This window comes from Hyaloscypha bicolor (assembly GCF_002865645.1).
Source record: "Hyaloscypha bicolor E unplaced genomic scaffold K444scaffold_55, whole genome shotgun sequence".
Classification (NCBI taxonomy): Eukaryota; Fungi; Ascomycota; class Leotiomycetes; order Helotiales; family Hyaloscyphaceae; genus Hyaloscypha; species Hyaloscypha bicolor.
Genome location: NW_020194557.1, coordinates 753,541 through 773,371, shown reverse-complemented (window position 1 = coordinate 773,371; position 19,831 = coordinate 753,541). Strand labels below are relative to the sequence as shown.

At 32.8% G+C, this 19,831-nt stretch overlaps 4 protein-coding genes across 4 annotated transcripts; all 4 read right to left on the bottom strand.

The window, feature by feature from the left end:
• Window positions 1-296: 296 nt before the first annotated feature.
• K444DRAFT_718781 (uncharacterized protein) lies at window positions 297-1,075 on the bottom strand (the record flags this gene model as incomplete). Its single annotated transcript, XM_024888436.1, has 3 exons — window positions 772-1,075; window positions 637-662; window positions 297-556 (listed from the first exon to the last, which is right to left on the bottom strand). The coding sequence occupies exons 1-3, from the start codon at window positions 1,041-1,043 to the stop codon at window positions 297-299; spliced, it is 558 nt and encodes a 185-aa protein (XP_024738944.1). The 5' UTR covers window positions 1,044-1,075.
• Window positions 1,076-3,019: 1,944 nt separating this feature from the next.
• On the bottom strand, window positions 3,020-3,990 carry K444DRAFT_642232 (uncharacterized protein; the record flags this gene model as incomplete). Its single annotated transcript, XM_024884712.1, has 3 exons — window positions 3,020-3,345; window positions 3,401-3,876; window positions 3,938-3,990. 3 exons carry the CDS (start codon window positions 3,988-3,990, stop codon window positions 3,020-3,022), a joined length of 855 nt encoding a protein of 284 aa, XP_024738943.1.
• Window positions 3,991-4,423: 433 nt separating this feature from the next.
• On the bottom strand, window positions 4,424-6,366 carry K444DRAFT_558734 (ankyrin). The gene is made up of 2 exons (XM_024876839.1): window positions 6,004-6,366; window positions 4,424-5,160 (listed from the first exon to the last, which is right to left on the bottom strand). The coding sequence occupies exons 1-2, from the start codon at window positions 6,142-6,144 to the stop codon at window positions 4,624-4,626; spliced, it is 678 nt and encodes a 225-aa protein (XP_024738942.1). The 5' UTR covers window positions 6,145-6,366; the 3' UTR covers window positions 4,424-4,623.
• A 1,252-nt stretch (window positions 6,367-7,618) lies between these two features.
• K444DRAFT_361104 (uncharacterized protein) lies at window positions 7,619-8,369 on the bottom strand. The gene is made up of 2 exons (XM_024872184.1): window positions 8,081-8,369; window positions 7,619-8,014 (listed from the first exon to the last, which is right to left on the bottom strand). The coding sequence occupies exons 1-2, from the start codon at window positions 8,239-8,241 to the stop codon at window positions 7,798-7,800; spliced, it is 378 nt and encodes a 125-aa protein (XP_024738941.1). The 5' UTR covers window positions 8,242-8,369; the 3' UTR covers window positions 7,619-7,797.
• Between the last annotated feature and the right edge of the window lie 11,462 nt (window positions 8,370-19,831).

Sequence of the window (19,831 nt, the reverse complement as noted above, 5' to 3'; positions counted from 1 at the left end):
GGGAGCAGGTGGCTATGAATAACTACAGTAAGGCAGTCAATTCAGTCCGTGATGCTTTGCGCGACTGCGAGCATTACTGAAGAGATGAATGGCTACTGGTAACTGTGAATGCTCGGCATATTTTTGAGGTGAGTAGCTTGGCGGAAATGCATTCTAGATCATGTCTCTAACATGCCACCCCCAGACAATACGCCAGGATGTCGATCTTAGAATCGCTTGCACCTTGATGGGTCTAGATGGTTTATAAAAGGAGTTTATATAATCAGATGCCACGAAATCGGTTTTACAAAGACCTCTTAGAAGAATACATCTTTCAATTCGCCATTGCTAGCCCCTTTACCTCCATTCAGGATGCAGATGAGACAAGGTGTGAAGATCTTTAGGTCCTGATCCAAGCCCTTATTTGAGATTGTCAAGAAACCAATTTTTGGAAGGATTGGAGAGAGTCTTCTTTGGTAGGAGTTTCTCACGATTTTTTCAACGACATATTCGAGCTCTCCTATCTCCGGCGGAAAGCCCCCCTGCAAGGCGGCGATCTCATCGAAGCTGCCATTATCTTGAGAAAATTGCAGGTTTCGAAGTCCTTGGCTATGGCAATTTCGAACGGGTTCGACCACCTTGAAATTTCCGCTCCACCTTGGAAGATGATCGCCATGGCGAGGCTGTACAGTATCAGGCTTAATCTGAGTCAACAAATCACAGACTTGTCTTCATCTACCGGCAACCCTCGCTGCGACGATGGTGATCACCCATGCAATGAGCATCACGCACCTGCTTCCCAGGGAATTCGTAATCTGGCCATAGAAGAGGTCCGAAATCGCGCTTCCAGCCCAAACGCATGAAAAGTTGAGAGCGAGGGTGGCGGTGTTGAGGTGGAAATAATCGGCATAAGATGCCGAGATGTTTAGTCCTTTCATTATGGAGCTGTCGCATCCTCCAGTAGTTGAAGTGATGCTTGCACAAAGAATCAGCAGAATCAAGATACCCTTGGAGCTCTTTGACACCATGTTGTCGATGTATTTGCGGAGACCAATATCTGCCATTTCGACGTTTCTGGAGAAAGTATCGTTCAAAGATGACGGAACAGGAGGATCACCATCGCCGACTAGCGCGAGGACGGAGAGCCAGAGCCTCGGGTGCTTTTATGTAGCAACCCCATTATAGTAAAAGGGTATCTAAACCAGAGGATGCGATATCCAACCCACTATACCCGGAGAAGGAGACAAAAGAGGCGGTATCATACCTCCAGGCGAGATAAAGGTTCAAAGATGGGAAGTACAAACAAATCAGATAAAGGTCGTGAGCCTCCGAGCAACATGACTGTTTCCCTAGTCAAAGAGAAGATTATCCAATGGTAGGAAGGGAGGCACCTGCGAAATAGCGGCGCCAAGTATCCTGCTTCTGAGAAGGGCGGCTGTCCAATCTTGGTTAGATCCACGAGCTGTCCGAAGTTCCAAACATGTGGCGAAGGAGTTGAAGGGCGCGTTCGTGTACTTGCGGTCCGATGTATCATCCTATACTACAGGAGCAGACATTGCTGTTGGTGGCGGATACTGCGTGCGATGGTGACATGTGTATTTTGTGCCAGTGTGGTTGGATAAATTCCCCCACTGAGGTTGCAACGCTTTCAAAATGCTTGCTCAGCTCCACTTTAGAGTGATTATGAGGGGAAAGCGCTAGGAAGCGTCATTTCTGACAAGGAGAGTGGCTTGTCAAAATTTTCTAAAAAAAATTCATTTTTTCATTTATTTTTCCACCCTCATCCCATAATAATTCCTTGCGGTAGCAAATCTGGTGCTTCCAGTCCCAGTTCACGTGATCCGCCCCCCCTTTCGAGTGTATTCTGGTAATCTCATTAAATCTAAACCTCCCTTCCTTCCAACGCGGTTAGTCTCCATCGCCGCTCTGCTCAGGCGCTACTCACCCTCGTCTCACCTCTACTCAGGTTGTTCAGTCACGTTCCTGCTCTCCCCTCTAATGACCAATCATAATTTGCTTACTATTCAGCTGCGAAAACTATCAACTCTATATGCCTATGTTCTGTGGGACCAAGTCGGCTCCTGAGGAGCCCAAACAGGACCCATCCAAAATACTCCCTTCAAATCCAAGGCGGATTTTCTCGCAATATAGCATTGTCTCGCACTACCTCCTAAATATTTCCTCTTTCGTGTTAGTCAAGTCTTCCCTTAGCGTCCTAGAAAAGTTTTCTGCTACTATGGTACAAAATGCCGCACCGAGCCAGCCCTATGCTGGAAGTCTATCTCGAAGGAGGTCAAGGCGTTTGACCTAATAACGATATCATCCGCCGTCATCACGCGACCTGTGTTGCCTGCCCTTGAGTATGCCATCTGAACGATGTTCTTAATCTGTCGTCCATTGATCTCCTGGTTTGTAATTTCTCGGAGAAAATCCTCGCTGAACTATTTATATTTGCTCTCCGCGGTACCGTTCAAGACGAATGTTTTCCAGAGCTCAAGGCAAGAGTCGGAATCTAAGGGCGAGTATGTGAGCATTACTTTAACCTCCCACCATCTCCCATATTTCGGTACAAGAAGAGCGGAGATTTCACTTTTCACTGTCTGACCAGTGCCAGCGCTCTCGTGAAAAGGGACGATATCCCCTTCACGCAAAACTCGACCAGAATGCCCACCGAGCTTTCCGAGAGCAAAAGTCGAACGGCTACCAAGTACTGGCGATACAGTAATTCCGCCTTTGACCGATATATATGCTCTACAGCCAGTGTTGAGTCCCCCAAGCTTCAATAGCTGACCTGCATGCACGTGGAGAGGTTTGAAAAGAGGGATAGGCGTCCTATCTATTTCAAGGCTGAGCTGCCCACCTACAACTGCCACATAAGCGTCTTGGTGGAAAATTATCGTAGGTCTAGCGTGGGTACACTCCAAGCACGCTGCTCCAAGGCCATTTCCCAGCAGACAATTGGCGAGTCGAAATGAATAGTCATCCATAGGTCCAATGGAGGGATTCCAGCATGCCACAACCCTTGACGACCTGGGAAATCCTAGATGGTGGTCGAGGGCCCTGGATCTAAGACTTCGAATGCATCGGCTTGGAACTTGACGGTATCGAGTGTTGTCGTTGTGTACGTTCCATTTTGGAAATCGCTGCTCGAAACTATTTGCTTGAGGTAATCTAGGTTCGTTTCGATGCCAGAAAAAACATTGTTTTGGAGAGTAGCGGCTAGCTTCCTGATGGCTTCTGGACGGTCCTTGCCGCATACGATGACCTTTGCCAACAAAGGATTATATAGAGAGGAGATAATGGTACCAGCTTCGATCCACGTATCAACTCGTACATTCTCAGGAAACGACACCTCTAAGAGTTGCCCTGGTGAGGGTTCAAAATCCTGTAACGGTGACTCGCCATAGATTCGAGCTTCAACAAGACGAAGCGCCGGCGCCAATCCTGATTATTGCCTCTACGAGTTCTAGCCCAGTAATGATTTCGGTGACGGCATGCTCTACTTGTAGCTGCGTATTCACCTCCATAAAATAGAAAGCCTCGGTTCCGATATCATATAAGAATTCAACGGTGCCAACACCTCTATACGAGACGGAAGAAGCAAGCTCGATGGCTGCGCGGCGCATACTCCCACGAATCTTTTCCGGCACGAATATAGCAGGACACTCTTCAATAACTTTCTGCTTCCGCCGCTGGAGCGAGCAGTCCCGCTCACCGAGATGTTTCACCAACCCGTCCCCATCACCAACAATCTGAACTTCAACATGTCTCGCGTTTTCCACGAACTTCTCGATAAAGACTCTTTTATCTTTGAAGATTGAAACCGCCAGATATCTAATAGAATCAAAAGCTTCTCTCAGCTCCAGAGGAGTTGCACATTTCTTCACTCCGATTCCCCTCCACCAGCGCTACTCTTCACAATAACCGGATACCCAATCACCTCAGCCTCATCAAGTACTTGATTAACATCCCCAAGCAATCCCGTGCCCGGCAACAACGGCACTCAAGCATCTTTGGCGCGTTCTCTCGCCAAATGCTTGAGCCCTAGACTCCTCATCTGCAGCGGCGTAGGTCTCAACCAAACAATTCCACTCCCCTCACATGCCTCCGCAAACTCAGCGCTCTCGGACAGGAATTCATAGCCGGGTATAACTACTTCTGCGCCCGATGCCTTGGCGATGGCGATGATGGCGGTGATGGCGGTAATGGAAAGGTAGGTGCTTTCGACGGTGTCGCCGGCGAGCAGGTGTGCTTGGTCTGCAGCGTGTACGTGGGGGCAGTTACGGTCTGAGCGGGCGTAGATGGCGATTGATAATTTGATGGCCTTGAAGTTTTCCGTTATAATTATCTTTCAAGGGTGAGCTCTAAACGTGTCAAGTTAGAGAGGTGTGTGAGGAATGGGTATGGCAGTAAATTGAAAGCAAATATAGAAGCTTTTTTAATTGCAGATTGAATCATAGCAACTAATTTCGTTCTTACAAGCATTAAAAAGGAATCAAAATTCCGAAGAACGACAAAACATTATTAACAGACCCAGATGTCGTGCGGTCTTTCACTTAATTACCTTTATCCATGCATTTCTTCTATGCACCTTCATCACCAGAGAAGTCGGAAGTAAGAGGGCACGCTTTTACCACTAGACCTTTAATCCCAGGTTGCATCTTCAAAATAGTGTTTAAGGAGATCAGCAACCGTAACGTGCCCCTCCCTCTCAGCAAGTCTTTCGGCTCTCCGGTATCTTTTGCTTCCTGGCAGATGTGTATCTGCACCCTCATTGATAAGAAGTTGCACCATGTCGAGTCGTCCTTCTCTTGCTGCAAGGTCTATTGCAGATGTCTCTTCTTCATCATAAGGAAAGTTGTGACTTGCTCCATTGACATCTGCGCCATGATGAATCAATAGATACGCCATTTCAAGATGGCCATCCTTTGCTGCAATCTGTATCGCTGTCCCTCCGTATGTAGCGTCGGGCGAGACTGCATTGATCTCAGCTCCAAGATTGATTAAACGACGAACCAAAGGCAGAAAGTTCCCATGAACTGCCCATTGGAGTGCTGTCATGCCCATGCCATCATAAGACGGTGGAGCGTTGATATCCGCCTTTCTCTCCAACAGTAAATTCACAACTGCCAAGCTGACTTCGGGTTGAGCATCATATTTGAAGAAGCCACGAATTGCCTCCTGGAGAGCCGAGCTTTTGACATCGGCCCCATAACTTAGCAACAGCTTCACCAAGTCAAAGTTCCCCATAAAAGCTGCAGCTTCAAGAGGTTGAAGAACACTTAAACATTGCGTGTTGTTCACATCGGCCCCTGCCTTCAATAGCATTTCGGCAACTTCAAACGTCTCAGGCCATCCCTCCTTAGGTTCATCAGACGTAATTAACTGGAGTGGCGTAGCCTGATTGGATGAATCCAGGCCATGTCCGGATGCACCCGGAAAAGCCCCTCTGCTCAACAGGATCTCAATCAATTTGGGCGTAACAAGCCCTTTGACATGTTTGATTCCTTGGTAGAAAGAATTACGCCTGCCAATCCATTGGCTAATTACAAAATGCAACAATGACTGATATTCAAAAGATTCTTCCCATAAGCTGGCATTAAGATCTGCATCGAGGTCCAACATCGTCATTGCGATATCCGGCACTGCGCTTCTGACCCATCCTCCGTGGGCAATGGCATAACCAAGCGGAGTGATACAAATCAACTCAGCCGTAATGCCTAAAATCCCATCCGAAGCTGGAGTAAATTGAAGTTGGTTTTTGAGTTTCAAAAAGTCCACTTTGATTCTTTGGTTGATGTCTATTCCGGCTTGAGCAAGGGAAATAAGAGCGTTATTGTTTCCAGAGTCTATGGCGGCGCTAAGAATTTTGGACCTGTAGTCGGACGGCTCTGTGAAATCTATCCCATATTCGAGTAGAGAGCTGAAACGTGTGGAATCACCGGTTGATATTGCCCGAAGAAGCTGGCCTCGCTCCTGGGTTTTCTTGTCTCGTGAAACCCCGAATTGAACCAAGATTTCTACAATCCTTGAAGTGTCAGGGAAAGCCTCGGCGATTTCAATTATTGAAAAGCCAAAAGAATCCACAACTAACAAATCAGGATCTGCCCCGTTTTCTAGTAGCATTTGAACAAGCATAGCATCGCCTCGCCTGACTGCTGCCATCAGGCACGTAACGTGCGGCTCGGACTCATGATTACCGAAAGCATCAACCTGAGCGCCTCTGGCAAGTAAGATTTTGACAACCTCGGCGTGACCTGCCTCAACAGCGGCAGATAGCGCCGTCTTACCCCCAGGGCACGCTGTTGAATTGACATCCGCTCCCAAATCAAGTAGAAGCTCCACTAGTGGTACATGCCCAACATTCGACGCAGTTTGAAGTGGCGTTGCGGACCAATTTGTATTTGTAACACCAAATGGTTCAAATTTAAACCTTCGGCTTGGAGCGTCAATGTTTGCACCACCTTTCACCAAAATTGTGACCAAATCAAGTCCATTTGCACCTGCATCTTGATGCTCAGACCACGTTTCACAATGCCTCAATACTCGATGGACAGCTGCTTGGAGTGGTGTGAGGCCAAACTCGTGTTGCCCGAATTTGCCAACCTCAGTTGCCGCGATGTTGACATCTGCATTGTTCTGAATCAAAGATTGGACAACGGAACTTCTACCATAGTAAGTTGCCCAAAAGCTCGCGGTTGCGTGGTGAGAGACGCCTCCACAGAAGTTTTGATGCAGCGTATTCACGTCCGCCCCAGCATCCATCAGAAGTTGAACAACTTCGGGACTCTCAGCATTCCAAAGTGGTAGGTTAGGGTCGCCCTCCCATTTGGCCGTTTCAAGGAACCGGCGAACAAGCTCAACATCGTCAATATGCAGGGCGCGTAGGAAAAGTGCCTGAAATGATGATGCAGGACCCCACTCGTTGAAATACTTTTCAAATTTCATCGGGTTCGTCTTGGAGCCACGTAGTTCATGAAGGAGAGTGGATTTCTTCGTGAGCAGAGTCCAAGCAAGCTCCATCTTGCCTTTTATAAGTGAGTAGAAAAACATCCTTTCTATGCAGGCTTTTGCTGTAGACGTATTCGATGATACTAACGCATCCAACATTGCCGATGGCAGGTTGTCCATGATCCAGTCAAAGAAATTATACTCTGTTCTGTCAACGCTCCCTGCAATACTTAGATCACCATTGTTTGACGACAAGTACATGAAAAGTTTCAATAAGAGGTTGACAGGATCTGGTTCAGAAGACCTCGGTTGCAGGTCTAAATGCGTCTGTAGGCTATCTGGATCATCTTCCGGGGAAGCCGGCAGCGGAGCAAATTCCCGGAGGGTAGCCGGAAGCAAGGTCAACGGCTCGTGGTAAGTACGGTTGGATGGTTGCTCCTTTACCATCAAGCTGGAAGCCGGTGGATCTATCGGAGATAAAGTTTCTGACGGCCACCAGTCACTGGCATCTTCGAAGACTCCTAAGCCAAAAGAAGGTTCGGATAAATTCGATTTCTCGAGGGCGATAACAGGCAATTGGCGAACAAATTCCGTAAAATCAAAGCCAAACTGAGCCGATTTGGCTAGCAGAAAAGGTTATATTAGTTTTATGCGATACCCTTACAGCAAGGGAGAGTAAAAAGCACCCACAACTCATTCCGAACATATTTCGGAAGCTCATCCATGGGAAGTTATCGGTTCTTAGTTTTTCCAACGACGCCTCTGGAGGTGTGCAGACAAATAGCCCTTCTGGACATTCTGAGAGCGATGGCGCTTCAAAGGTGCGGTACCAGTTAGCTGACCTCGATCAATAAAATTTACTTTGGCTCACTTACTTGGCATATGTTGTTCCGTGAGCTTGACATGTCGTTGAAACTCTTTCTTGACCGTCTTCTCCGGTTTCAAAACGTTGTTGAGATATATCAAACTATTCTTCCCCGCCTCTTTTCGAGTCCGACTTTTGAAATACGCGTATCGCCAGTGACGCTCATTACTGTTTTTCCGAAAGCCCCAGCGTTTAAACTGGGCTTCATACTGCGCTTTACTACAAAGTTTTCAGCATAATAGTCATCGCCTCATTTTGAGATATCAGGGTACTGGTTTGGCGTACGAGGCTTCGAAGCCGTGCTTCTTTCGCATGATGTCCATGACGGCTGGTAGGCCTTTGTTCTCTTTGAGGTAGAGCCTCTCGATTTCTGCCCTGTGAGGTACCCAGTCCTGCGAAGAGAATTCTCCACGCTTACTTTTCACGGATGAAGTGGACGCCGCCATGCTGTCGCTTTTTGTGGAAAAGGGTGATATGTCCGATGGAAAGGGAATAATGTACTGTTTGTTTACTCTTCTTGGTGTGCTTCTGAAGAGAGCAGAGGAAAGCAGCAGAATTTGAGGCTGTGTTGTGCAATATTATATCGTGTAAAGTGGGGTACGCTTATTCTAGGCACAGTTTAGTAAGGCACTTATAGCACTAACCGGAGCAACTCGGCCCGGCTAATTTCGCTTCATCACGTGGCGTATTAGACCAGCCAATTAGAAGTATCCACTAGCCAACCGCCCACCCCAAAAAAAATCGATTTTTAATTATACCTTCATTATAATTACAAATTCTATTACATATTAATATATTATAGTATTCTCGACATCCTAATAACTATATATTCATTTTAATCTTGTAATGTAGCTAGAATTGCCCGTAAGGTAATGTTTTTTTATTTTTAGTATATATTATATTATACTTATTAAAAATTATTAGAAATAGTAGTATCTTATTTTATATATATTACTTTACTAAAATCGAGGTTTCTTTTTTATAAACTATTATTACACTCGTATATATATAACTTATAAATTATTAGTAGTTATTTTTATATTTCTAATTTTAAAATATATTATTAAATTATTACTTTTTCTTTTAATAATAATAATAATATTATTATAACTATTAGTATAGCTATTCCTTCGGGAGTCACGTGTGTAGTCACGGGACTCGGGACACGGAATATAAGTAATAAGATATAAGAAACGAAATATAATTATATAACTTTATTTTTTATATATAACTTAATTAATAGCTAGTTCTTATTAGGCTTAGTAGATTTAAGAATTATATATTAATATTATAATACTATAATTCTTATTTCTAAATATTAATTACTTTATTAACTTAATATATTAAGTATTTTATAATTATATAATAATATTATATATTATTAATAAATTAATACTAATTAGTTAGTACTTATAAATTAGAAAGAATTAAACTATATTTGCTTAAGATTCGATTATTTGAAAGCAAAGCTATTATTTAAGTTAAAGAGAAAATAATTATTAATTCTATTACTTATAATTCAGTTATATAAGCAAGAAAGATATTTAATCTTATTAAAGAAGGAAATAACTATTAATTCTATTATTTATAATTCGGTTATATAAGTAAAAAAAGTATTTAATTTTACCAAATATTAAAACATTTAGTTATTTAATTATTTTATTTTATTTCTATTTAATTCCTATAAAACTCTCTTAAAAACTACTTTTTTTTTTGAATTTCTAAAGCTCTTAAGTTTTAGAACCGTTAAATTCTCCCGAAATCTCAATATTTTACTTTCTAAATTTCTTATTATAAATAAAATTTTTACCTCGAATATAATATCTTTTATAAATTACTTTTCTCTTTATAAATTTACTCTTCTTATAAATTACTATATTTCGAACTAGGCACTGTGGTGGGGTTTTTTCTTTCTTGTCCCGTAACTACCGTCACGTGTCCTGCTTTCCAGGCATGCTGGCGCTAGTTTAAGGGGTTATATAAGACCTCCGTTCATACGTATAATTAGCCTTCCCAATACATTAACCTTCAGAGCCCCTTATTTTTGACTATTCGTATTATTTCGTTACTAGTACTAAGAGTCTTAAGATTATTATTTCTACTTATTTAGCTTCTTACTCTCTTTACCTCTACTCACGCATCTAACGCCTATATATAGTCCGAAATCCATATAACAATCAAATCCCCATTATAGCACGAGTTTATAAAATCTATTATAATAAAACTATTAGTATAACTATTTCTTTAGAAGTTATATATATAGTTATAGGACTCGGGATACGAGATATAGGTAATAAGATATAGGTAATAGAATATAAATAACGAGATATTAGATACGGGATATAGTTATATAACCTTATATTCTATAAATTACTTAACTAATAAACTAGACTCTATTAGATTTAGCAGATTTAGAAATTATATATTAATACTATAATACTATAATTCTTACTTCTAAATAATAACTACTTTACTAACTTATATAAATAGTATTTTATAACTATATAATAGTACTATATATTTCTAATAAACTAATACTAATTAGTTTATATATATAGATTAGATAGTAAGAAGAATTAAGCTATACTTGCTTAAAATTCGGTTTCTTAAAAATAAAGCTATTATTCTATATTAAAGAAAAAACAACTATTAACTACCTTTATCTATAATTCAGTTCTATAGAGAGGAAAAGGCATTTAATCTTATTAAGGCCTAACTAAGCTATATTAAAGAAAAGAAATAATAGTTACCTTTATCTATAATTCGGTTTTATAAAAAGAAAAGATACTGCTTTTTACTAACTACTAAATAGTTAGCTATTTAACTATCTAACTATTCTATAAAACTACCTTCTTTATAAAAAATCATTCTTCTTATAATTACCTAAATATCTGGAGCTTTTAAGCTTTAGAACTATTAAATTCTTTCGGAATCTCGATATTTTATTTCTTATTATAAACGAAATTTTTATCTTAAATATAATAACTTCTATTTACTTATCTTATAAACTACTCTTCTTTTTATAAAGTTATTCTCCTTATAAATTACTATACTTTAAACTAGATATAAGCCTATAGAATATATAATAACGGAACCTATTATAGTAAATAATTTCTTTATTAAATCTATTTAATTCAATTATTTTATATTTATAAAAAATAATAATTTCAAGAATATAGTAATAAAATAGAGATATAAAATTAATTTAGATATTACTATAGTATAAAAGATATTCGAATTCTTGAATATTAAGCTATTTTAATATATTTTCTATAAAATAGTTAATAATAACTTTTAGGAACTATTTAGATATAACTTTAAAGACTTTATTTATTAAGCGAATTTTAATAAGCTTGAATTTCCGGAGATATTATATCTATATAAGATCCTTTAATATAGTAGTATATATATATATAATAGAATACTAATACTTTTACTATTATAACTATTTTGCTTTTTATTATTAAGAAAGATATATAGTATATCTAAATAAATAAGAACCTATTAGTAGCTAAATTAGATCTTATAAAGAAACTAATTCTATTAGGCTTTATTACTTTTATAAAGAATAAGTATCTAGAACCTATTATTTTTAATATTTCTATACTATTATTACTATTTTTTTCTTTATATTTTATATTTTTACTAGATTTATATATTAGTATAGAAGCTTTAAAAGCAAATAGTATACTTCTACTAGCCTTATTATTACTACTATAACTATATTTAAATACTTCCTAATTATCTTTTTTATCTCTAACTATAAAACTTATTAGAAAAATTACTAAGATCTATATTAAAAAGTAAAAGTATAATAGATTTAATAGTAATTTTAATTATAAACTTACTATTTTCCTCGATATTTACTAATATATAGAGCTTCTATAAAAGGTACTAATACAAGCTTTTTCTACTATATTAAAGAAACTAGCTTAAAACCACTTTTATAATAACTAGCTCTTTTAATATATATATAAAGAGGCTTATATTAATATTTATAGCTTCTTTAAAGGCCCTAAATTTAAATATCGAAATTTAGATAAATAGAATACTATTATATTAGCTTTTATAATAACTAAATTCCCGGAAAAAATAATATTTAAGACTATTTAATTACTAATTAATAAACTATATTAATTATAATATAGTTTTATATCTAACTTATAAAATACCGAATTCTTTTATAATAAGATTATTACCTTTTATTAAGGTTTCCAAATATATAAATATATAATCTCAGACTCTTTTGTAAATCTCGGCTAGCTTATTAATAAGCTCTAGTTATTTATTACTATATATAAAAATAAATAATAAGCCAATTTCGAAATCTTTTTTACTAATTAATAATACTACTTTTAGAATTCTCTAAGCTATTATTTCTCCGGAAATTATTAATATAGACTCAACTATAATTTTGGAATCTATAATAACTACTTTAAGCCCTATAATTATAATAATTATATTCCGAAGTTATATTTTATATATAAGAAACCCGAATATTACTTATAGAAATATATATTAGAGAAATAAGAAGCTAAGAAAGCTTAATTTAGAAATAGAAATATCTATTAGTTCAAATTCCGAAATACTTGTAATTTTAATAAAGACTTTAATAGTACTTATATATAGTATATTACTAAAGCTAAAGGCAAAAATAGTAATAAAAGTAGTAAGAATAAACTAGTAAATAATACTTTTAAGGCTTTATTAGTAGAAATAGATAAAGAAAAGAAATACTATTTAGATTTCTACTTTACTTTAATTAAAAGCTTTTTAACTACTTTTACTACTTCTATTCTACTAATAATTATAGCTAATATTCTTATAAATAACTTTACTTCCTTTTCTTTTATATATTAGATAATAGGCAAAAACCATACTTTAAAGTCTATTAAATTCTTAATAAAAGATGCCTAGACTTTTATAGTTAATAATATATTAAAATATAATACTTACTACTTTTACGAAATTATAATTAATACCGGAGCCTCTAGATATTTAACTACTAGTTCTAATTAATTCCAAGCTCTCTAGCAGACTAATAATAATATTAAACTTAATAAAACTACTAAAGGTTAAATTAATATCTAGTTTAATATTAGATCTATATCTTTTATTAGATCTATAATAGTAAATATATTAATTAGGCAAGTATAATTCTATATTATACTTTTAAAGACTTTATTTTTACTTAAATTAGCTAATATAGATAAGCTAGAGATCTATTTTAATAATCTTACTAATTATTTTATTACTTTTACTAGAAAATATATATCTATAGTATAATATTTCGGATACTTTTTCTTACTTTAAAATACTATACTATAAGGCTTTATTTCCGAATTCTTTACTTATAACTTCTGCTTTTTTATAGAAATCAAATTATAATATTTATATTATTAATTTAGCTATTTATTTATTAGTAAACTCCGGAATATACTAGAATAAACAGGCTATAATATTAATATAAAGGCCTTTAAATATTTTATAAAGTATTATAAATAATACTAGAAATATAGCTAATTATTCGAATAATTTAAGTTTAATCTAAAAGATAATATTAGCTTTAATTACTTTATTATTATTAATATTTTCTATATTTCTAATAAGTCTATACTTTATATTATTAATAAAGGCACTCGATATTAAGCCGGCTAATAGCTCTAAAATATTAGTATAATATATATCTGAAATATATTTAAGTAATACTAAATTAATAACTATTTAGGCTCTTCTAATTAAATTATAGTAAATACTAGAAAGCAGTTTACTAGTAAAAAGTTTACTTAGCTTATAAATACTATAAGAACTAAAATTAAGATTATTTCTATAGAAGCTTATAACTCTATTAAAATTATAAAATACTATTATAGCTTAATCTAATATATCTATCTTATTATTATAGCTAAAGTTAATAGAATTAATAAGGATACTATATTTCAAATAGCTTTTAAAGCTATTAATAACTCTATAAAACCTAATAGCATTATTTTAACTCTTTTCGTTTATAGTACTTTATCTCAAATAACCGAATATAATACCTTATTACCTACTATATTATAGTAATTAGTAGTATTTAAGAAGGCAATAATAGAAATTTAGAAGCTTTAAACTAGATATCAAATTATAAATACTTTAAATATCCGAAATAGTTCTAGTACTACTAATATCTATAAATTATTTCTGAATTCGAATATTCTTATTTAATATAAAAGAAATATTAGTTAATTTAGTAATTAAAATAAACTATATAAACTAGTAGCTATTAATAAAAAGAACTATATACTAGCTCTACTATATAGTAATACTACCTTTTATTTAACCTTTATAAAGCTCTTTTATATAGAGAATATTAAGGTTATTACTAATAATTCCGAACCTAAATCTATTTCCGAACTTTATAATAAGGCTAAAAGTAATACAAATATAATTCCTTCTACTATTTCTGCTATTTTACTAAAATATAGTAAAAAATACCCTTATAAGATCCCGGATATTATAATATTTCTATAGAATAATAACCTATATAAGGATTTCTGCTAAGTTAAAGTTATTAGTATAGGAAAGAAACTATAATAAAACAAAAACTCATATAAAGTATATTAGAATACAAAATATAACTTAATAGTAAAATAATAAATTAAAAGTATAAATAGTAAAGTATAAATAGTAAAGTATAAATAGTATATAGTATATAAAAGCTTAATTAATTAAATATTTATAAAGAATTATTCTCTAGAACTATAGAAAATCCAGCTTTCTTATATAATTTCCGCAAGTTATATATAAAAGGCTATAGCCTTTACTATATAATCTAAATCTTAAAACCGCTAAAATAATATAATTTTTAACGAGTATAGCCTGCTATATTATATCCGACCCCCTATTTATTTATACTTGTTTCCTAAATACTAAAAATAATAGAAAATTTCTATTTAAAGTCCGAAATAATAAAATATTTAGGATTCTCTTCTATTAGTTAATTTAATTTCTTTTTTATATATCTAAAATAAGACTTATTACCCTTAAATAGTCTTATTTTATACTTCCGAACTTGCTTAAAGATAATTCGAATCTATTTAGCTATATTCTTATATTAAATCCAATATAGTTCTCTATATTAATTAGCGTCTACTTTTAACTATTACTTAATTTCCGCCTTTATTATAGGATAATAAGAAGGCTTATTATAGCAAATTATATTATAAATTATATTAATATATTTTAAATAGATAGCTTTTTCGAATTTTATATTATTTATAATATTCTTAAATTAATCTTTAATAGAAAAAGAAAGCTTTAGATAAAAGGCTTTAATAACCTTATAAAAGACTTTATTTTTATATATTCTATTTTTAATAATAACTAGACTTATTAGAATTATAGTAAAAGGTCTATTAAATAGCAAATTATTATTAAGCTATTCTTTAACTTATATATTATTTGAGAATTAATGCTTTCTTATAATTTCAGACTTATAAATTATCTAGCTAAAAGCATTTATTTATCTAGTTAAATAGACTATATTTGAAGTCTTTTCTTTTATTATTTTTAGTAAATACTTACCTAATTCCTTAGCTACTTTTGGCTCAAATTTATTAGAAATAGAGAAGTAATTAATGTCTTTAAAGAACTTCTTACTAAAGGTAGCGGCCTTCTTATAATCTATAAGAAAAATATAGCTAATATTCCAATACTTTTTATTAAGGTAGAATTTGCTATTTAAAGCTTTAATAATAGCTAGATTCTCTATATTACCTTTATATTAATTATAATTAATGTTTCCAGAAATAAAGTATCTAGCTAGCTAAAAGTAAATAACTAGGTAAATAGAATACTTATTTAATATCTTATAAAATTCGAGCTATATTAATAGATCTACTATTAAAAGTTGAGAGGCTAAGATAAAGTAGCTATTACTAAGATTTTTATATATTAATATATTATCTTTTTAGAGATAGAACTATAGTATTTCTATTTTCTCTATTAAAAGTTCTTAAATATTAAGCTTCTTAATTTACTTCAGATAATTCTTTTTATAAATATAATTATTTATATCCAGATTAGTAGTTTTAGACTCAGAAATAGGAACTATAGTATTGAATTAAAGCTATAGATTAGAGCGGAATTAATTAGAAATACGGCGCTTATATTTATACTACTTAATTTTCTAGGTTTTAAAAAAGAAATCCTATATTTCCTTATCTATTTAAGTAACGGAAATATACTTCTTATTTTTAGTAACTTTATAGATCTTAGTAACTAGCTTTAAAGTATTCTTAATATCTTATATATTAATAGAAAGAATATTAGTAAGCTGCCAGATATATCTTATATAGGAAGCTTTAAGGAATTCATTATTAATTCTATAGTATTCTTATTTATAAATAGATCCCAAAATACTACTATATATTTCTTTAAAAATATATTTATTCTATTAAGCAAGTATTAGCTTCTATTTAGCTAGTATCTTATAGATATACTAAATGCCTTTATTAAGTTCTTTGGATTTAATATTCTTGGTTTTCCGCTTCTTAATTCTAGATATAGTTATAGAAGTCTTTCTAGATAGTATCTTTCTCTTTAAAATAAAGAGTTTCTTATTACTTTCCTCTATTTTACTAATTTTATACTTAGTCTAGTACTTAGATCTCTGCTATTTATTAGAAGTTTTAGACTCAGCTTATTTTCTATTCTTACCAGGTTCTTCTTATCTAGTTATATTAGTTCCGCTATAATGGGAATTTAATTATTATATGGATTTCGAACTATATATAGGTATTAAATATATAAGTAAAGGTAAAAGGGATAGGAAGCTAAATAAGTAAAAGTAGTAATCTTAAGACTCTTAATACTAGTAATGAAATAATACAAATAGTTAAAAATAAGGGGCTCCGAAAATTAATATATTAGAAAAGCTAATTATATATATAGACGCAAGTCTTATATAACCCCTTAACCTAGCGCTAGTATATCTGGGAAGCAGAATATATAATAGTAGTTATAGAATAAGAGAGAAAAAACCCTACTATATAGCTTCCCTCTATTATTTATAATTATTCCCTAATTATAGTAAAGAAAATATTAAGCCCGTATAAGTATAAAACCCATTAGAATCTAGAAGCTTAAATAGTTTTCAAAGAAACCTATAGCCTATATTTTTAAGACCCTTTTCGCTTCTTTTATTTCTTTATTTCCCCCTAAGAAAAGAATATAAATGCAGTAATAATAGTTATAATAGAATTATATATAGCTTCTATAACTAGTAAAAGCTTATAGAAGCTCGTAATAAAAGAAAAAAAACTGCATTTTAGTAGCTATAAAGAAATAATATTAGCTTTACTTCCTCTAGTATTTGAGACACCTAGCCTTTCCCTTCTTTCCTTTCCAGATAAGTATCTAAATATAGTACCCTCATTTCCCGGTTCTTTATATATCCTTAATTCTCTTATCTCTCTCTCTAAAGACGCTACTATCTCTAATATAATAAAGCCAAGTATCTTGCCTTCTAGCCTTCTTTCTAGTTTCATCTAATATTTCGTCTAATTTTCTCGTTTCTTCTATAATAGTACTATCTTTATATAAATTATCTATAAATTATCTTTATATAACTATTTCTAAAAGAGAGAAATTCCGTAATAAATATTAGATAAACTTTTCTATTATAAAAAGACCTTTTTTCCTTATTTCTAATAACTTTCTTCTTCTTCTAATAATAACCTTAATCTTCTCTATCCTTTATTTATGTCCGGCCTTTATATTTATTAATTATTATATCTGCCTCTTCTAGTAATAATAGATCCTCAAAAGCTAATAAGTTTATAGAGATTAATAAACGAGCCTATAGCTATACTTCCTATAATATAATACCTAATAACCTCTTTCTATAATATAATACCTAATAACCTCTTCCTAATAATAATTAAAGATAGTATTATCTAGCTAAATATATAGTAAGTATATTTCTAATTATTTCCGTATAATTTCCTACTTATAATTTTCCTCTTTAAATAGATTTTAAACCGCTATTCTAATTACTTTACTATTTCTTCTGTAGTTATTAGTTACTTTAAAAAGTTCTATTCTTCTTTTACTTGTAATAATAATACTAATAAGCTTACTAATAGTAATTATACTTATTTCTATATTTAAGAACTTAAAGCTATAACTACTATAGGTTTTAAAGTTATATACGCTAGTATTTAAGCCTATATAAACTACTAAGAGAACAAGTTCCACTTTAATAAATGCCACTAATATTGCTCCCTTAGTTCTAGCTATAGTAGTTATTTTTAGAAGTATAACTTTTACGGATATTTCTTTTATATAATTTGCCTCTTTCTAATTCCGCTCAGATCTAAGTACTAATAGTAGTAGATCCTAACTAGAAAAACAAGCCTTTAGTCTCTTAGCTCCCTAAGCTTTCTTCTTTATTAAGTTCTGGTTATTATAAAGGTACTAGAGTAATAAACATTATAGATAGTATTATTTTATATAAGGAAAGTATATTAAAGTACCCTTTTATTTATTATTTTTAAAGGAGGCTAGTATTAGTAAAGAAAATTAGTAGTTAGTATTAAGCTTTAAAGTAATAGTACTTATTAATTTTGCATTTCCTTCTTGGCTTTATTAACTTTTTCTCGTAAAATCCCGGATATAGCTATTATATATATAAATAAATACCTTATAATTCCCTCTTTTCTCTCATTTTTCTCTAATCTCTTTTAACTAGTAATATAATATTTTCTCTCCTTTTCTAATTTCCTCTCTATCTAGCTCCCTTCCTTATAGTAACCTCCTATAAGATACTTTCTTTCTCTAGAAAGCCAAACTCTCTCTTATATATATTAGATAATAGGTATAAAACTATAGTATTTGCAAAATTATTAAGTTTTTCTAAATAAAGAATATTTTGCTATTTTTTTCCCAATATCTAATACTTCTCTCCTATTATTTAAGAATAAGCTATTAAGTATTATTCCCTTATTTCCCGGCCCTTTATATATTCCTAATTCTTCTCTCCTCTCTTCTTAAAGAATTACCTATTCTTTCTATAGCAAGTCCAGAAAATATACTTCTAGCTTCCCTTTTTTATCTAATATTTTCTTTTACTTCTTTCTAGAATAGCCTATTCCTTTCCCTATATGGCTCTTTTACGTTATTCCCCGCTTTCTATTACCTCTATTCTATTCTCTAATTCTTCCGAGTTACTTCTCTTATAATATAATTCCTACTTCTTCCCACTTTATTCTTCTTCCTATAATAACTTCTTCTTCTAAATATCTTTATCTATATCCGGCCTTTATATCTATTAACTATTTTTATTACTTCTTTACTATTTAAGCTCTTTTCCTTAATATCTAGTTTACTATAGCTAACCCTAATAATACTTCCCCCGTTATTTCACTAGCTTATAAGCCACTTATAAAGATAAATAATAGTATTATAATACTAAATAAGCAGGTAATATATCTCTTCTTATTTCTGTATAATTCCCTTCTTATAATTCTTCTCTTCTAATAAATCTTGTCTTATATATCCGCAGACCTTATTTCGGCCTCTAATACTTATTTTAAAGCTAACTATATTCTCCGCAACTATAATAATAAGCACTTCTTTATAAATAGTAATTATAATTTGTCTAATACTTAAGAACTCAGTATAATAGTTATATAAAGCTTTAGAGTTAATTAACTTAATAATAAAGCCTATATAAGATATTAAGATATTACTAAATTCTAATACTTTAAAGTTTACTACTAATGCCTTTTCTATACTAGTACTTGCGCTAACTATCTCCGAATATATTATAAAAATAAATATTCTTTCTATATAACTTTCCTCTCTTAAATTCCACTCGAATTCAAGTTCTAATAATAGCAGATTCTAACTTCTAATTCTTATATACTAGTATCTAGTAAAAGCAATCTTCTTTTCTACCAAGTTCCGGCTATTATAAAGATATAAGAGCTTTAAATATAGCTAATAGAACGGAGCTAAGTAAGAATATTACTTCTAATTACCTCTCGCTTTATT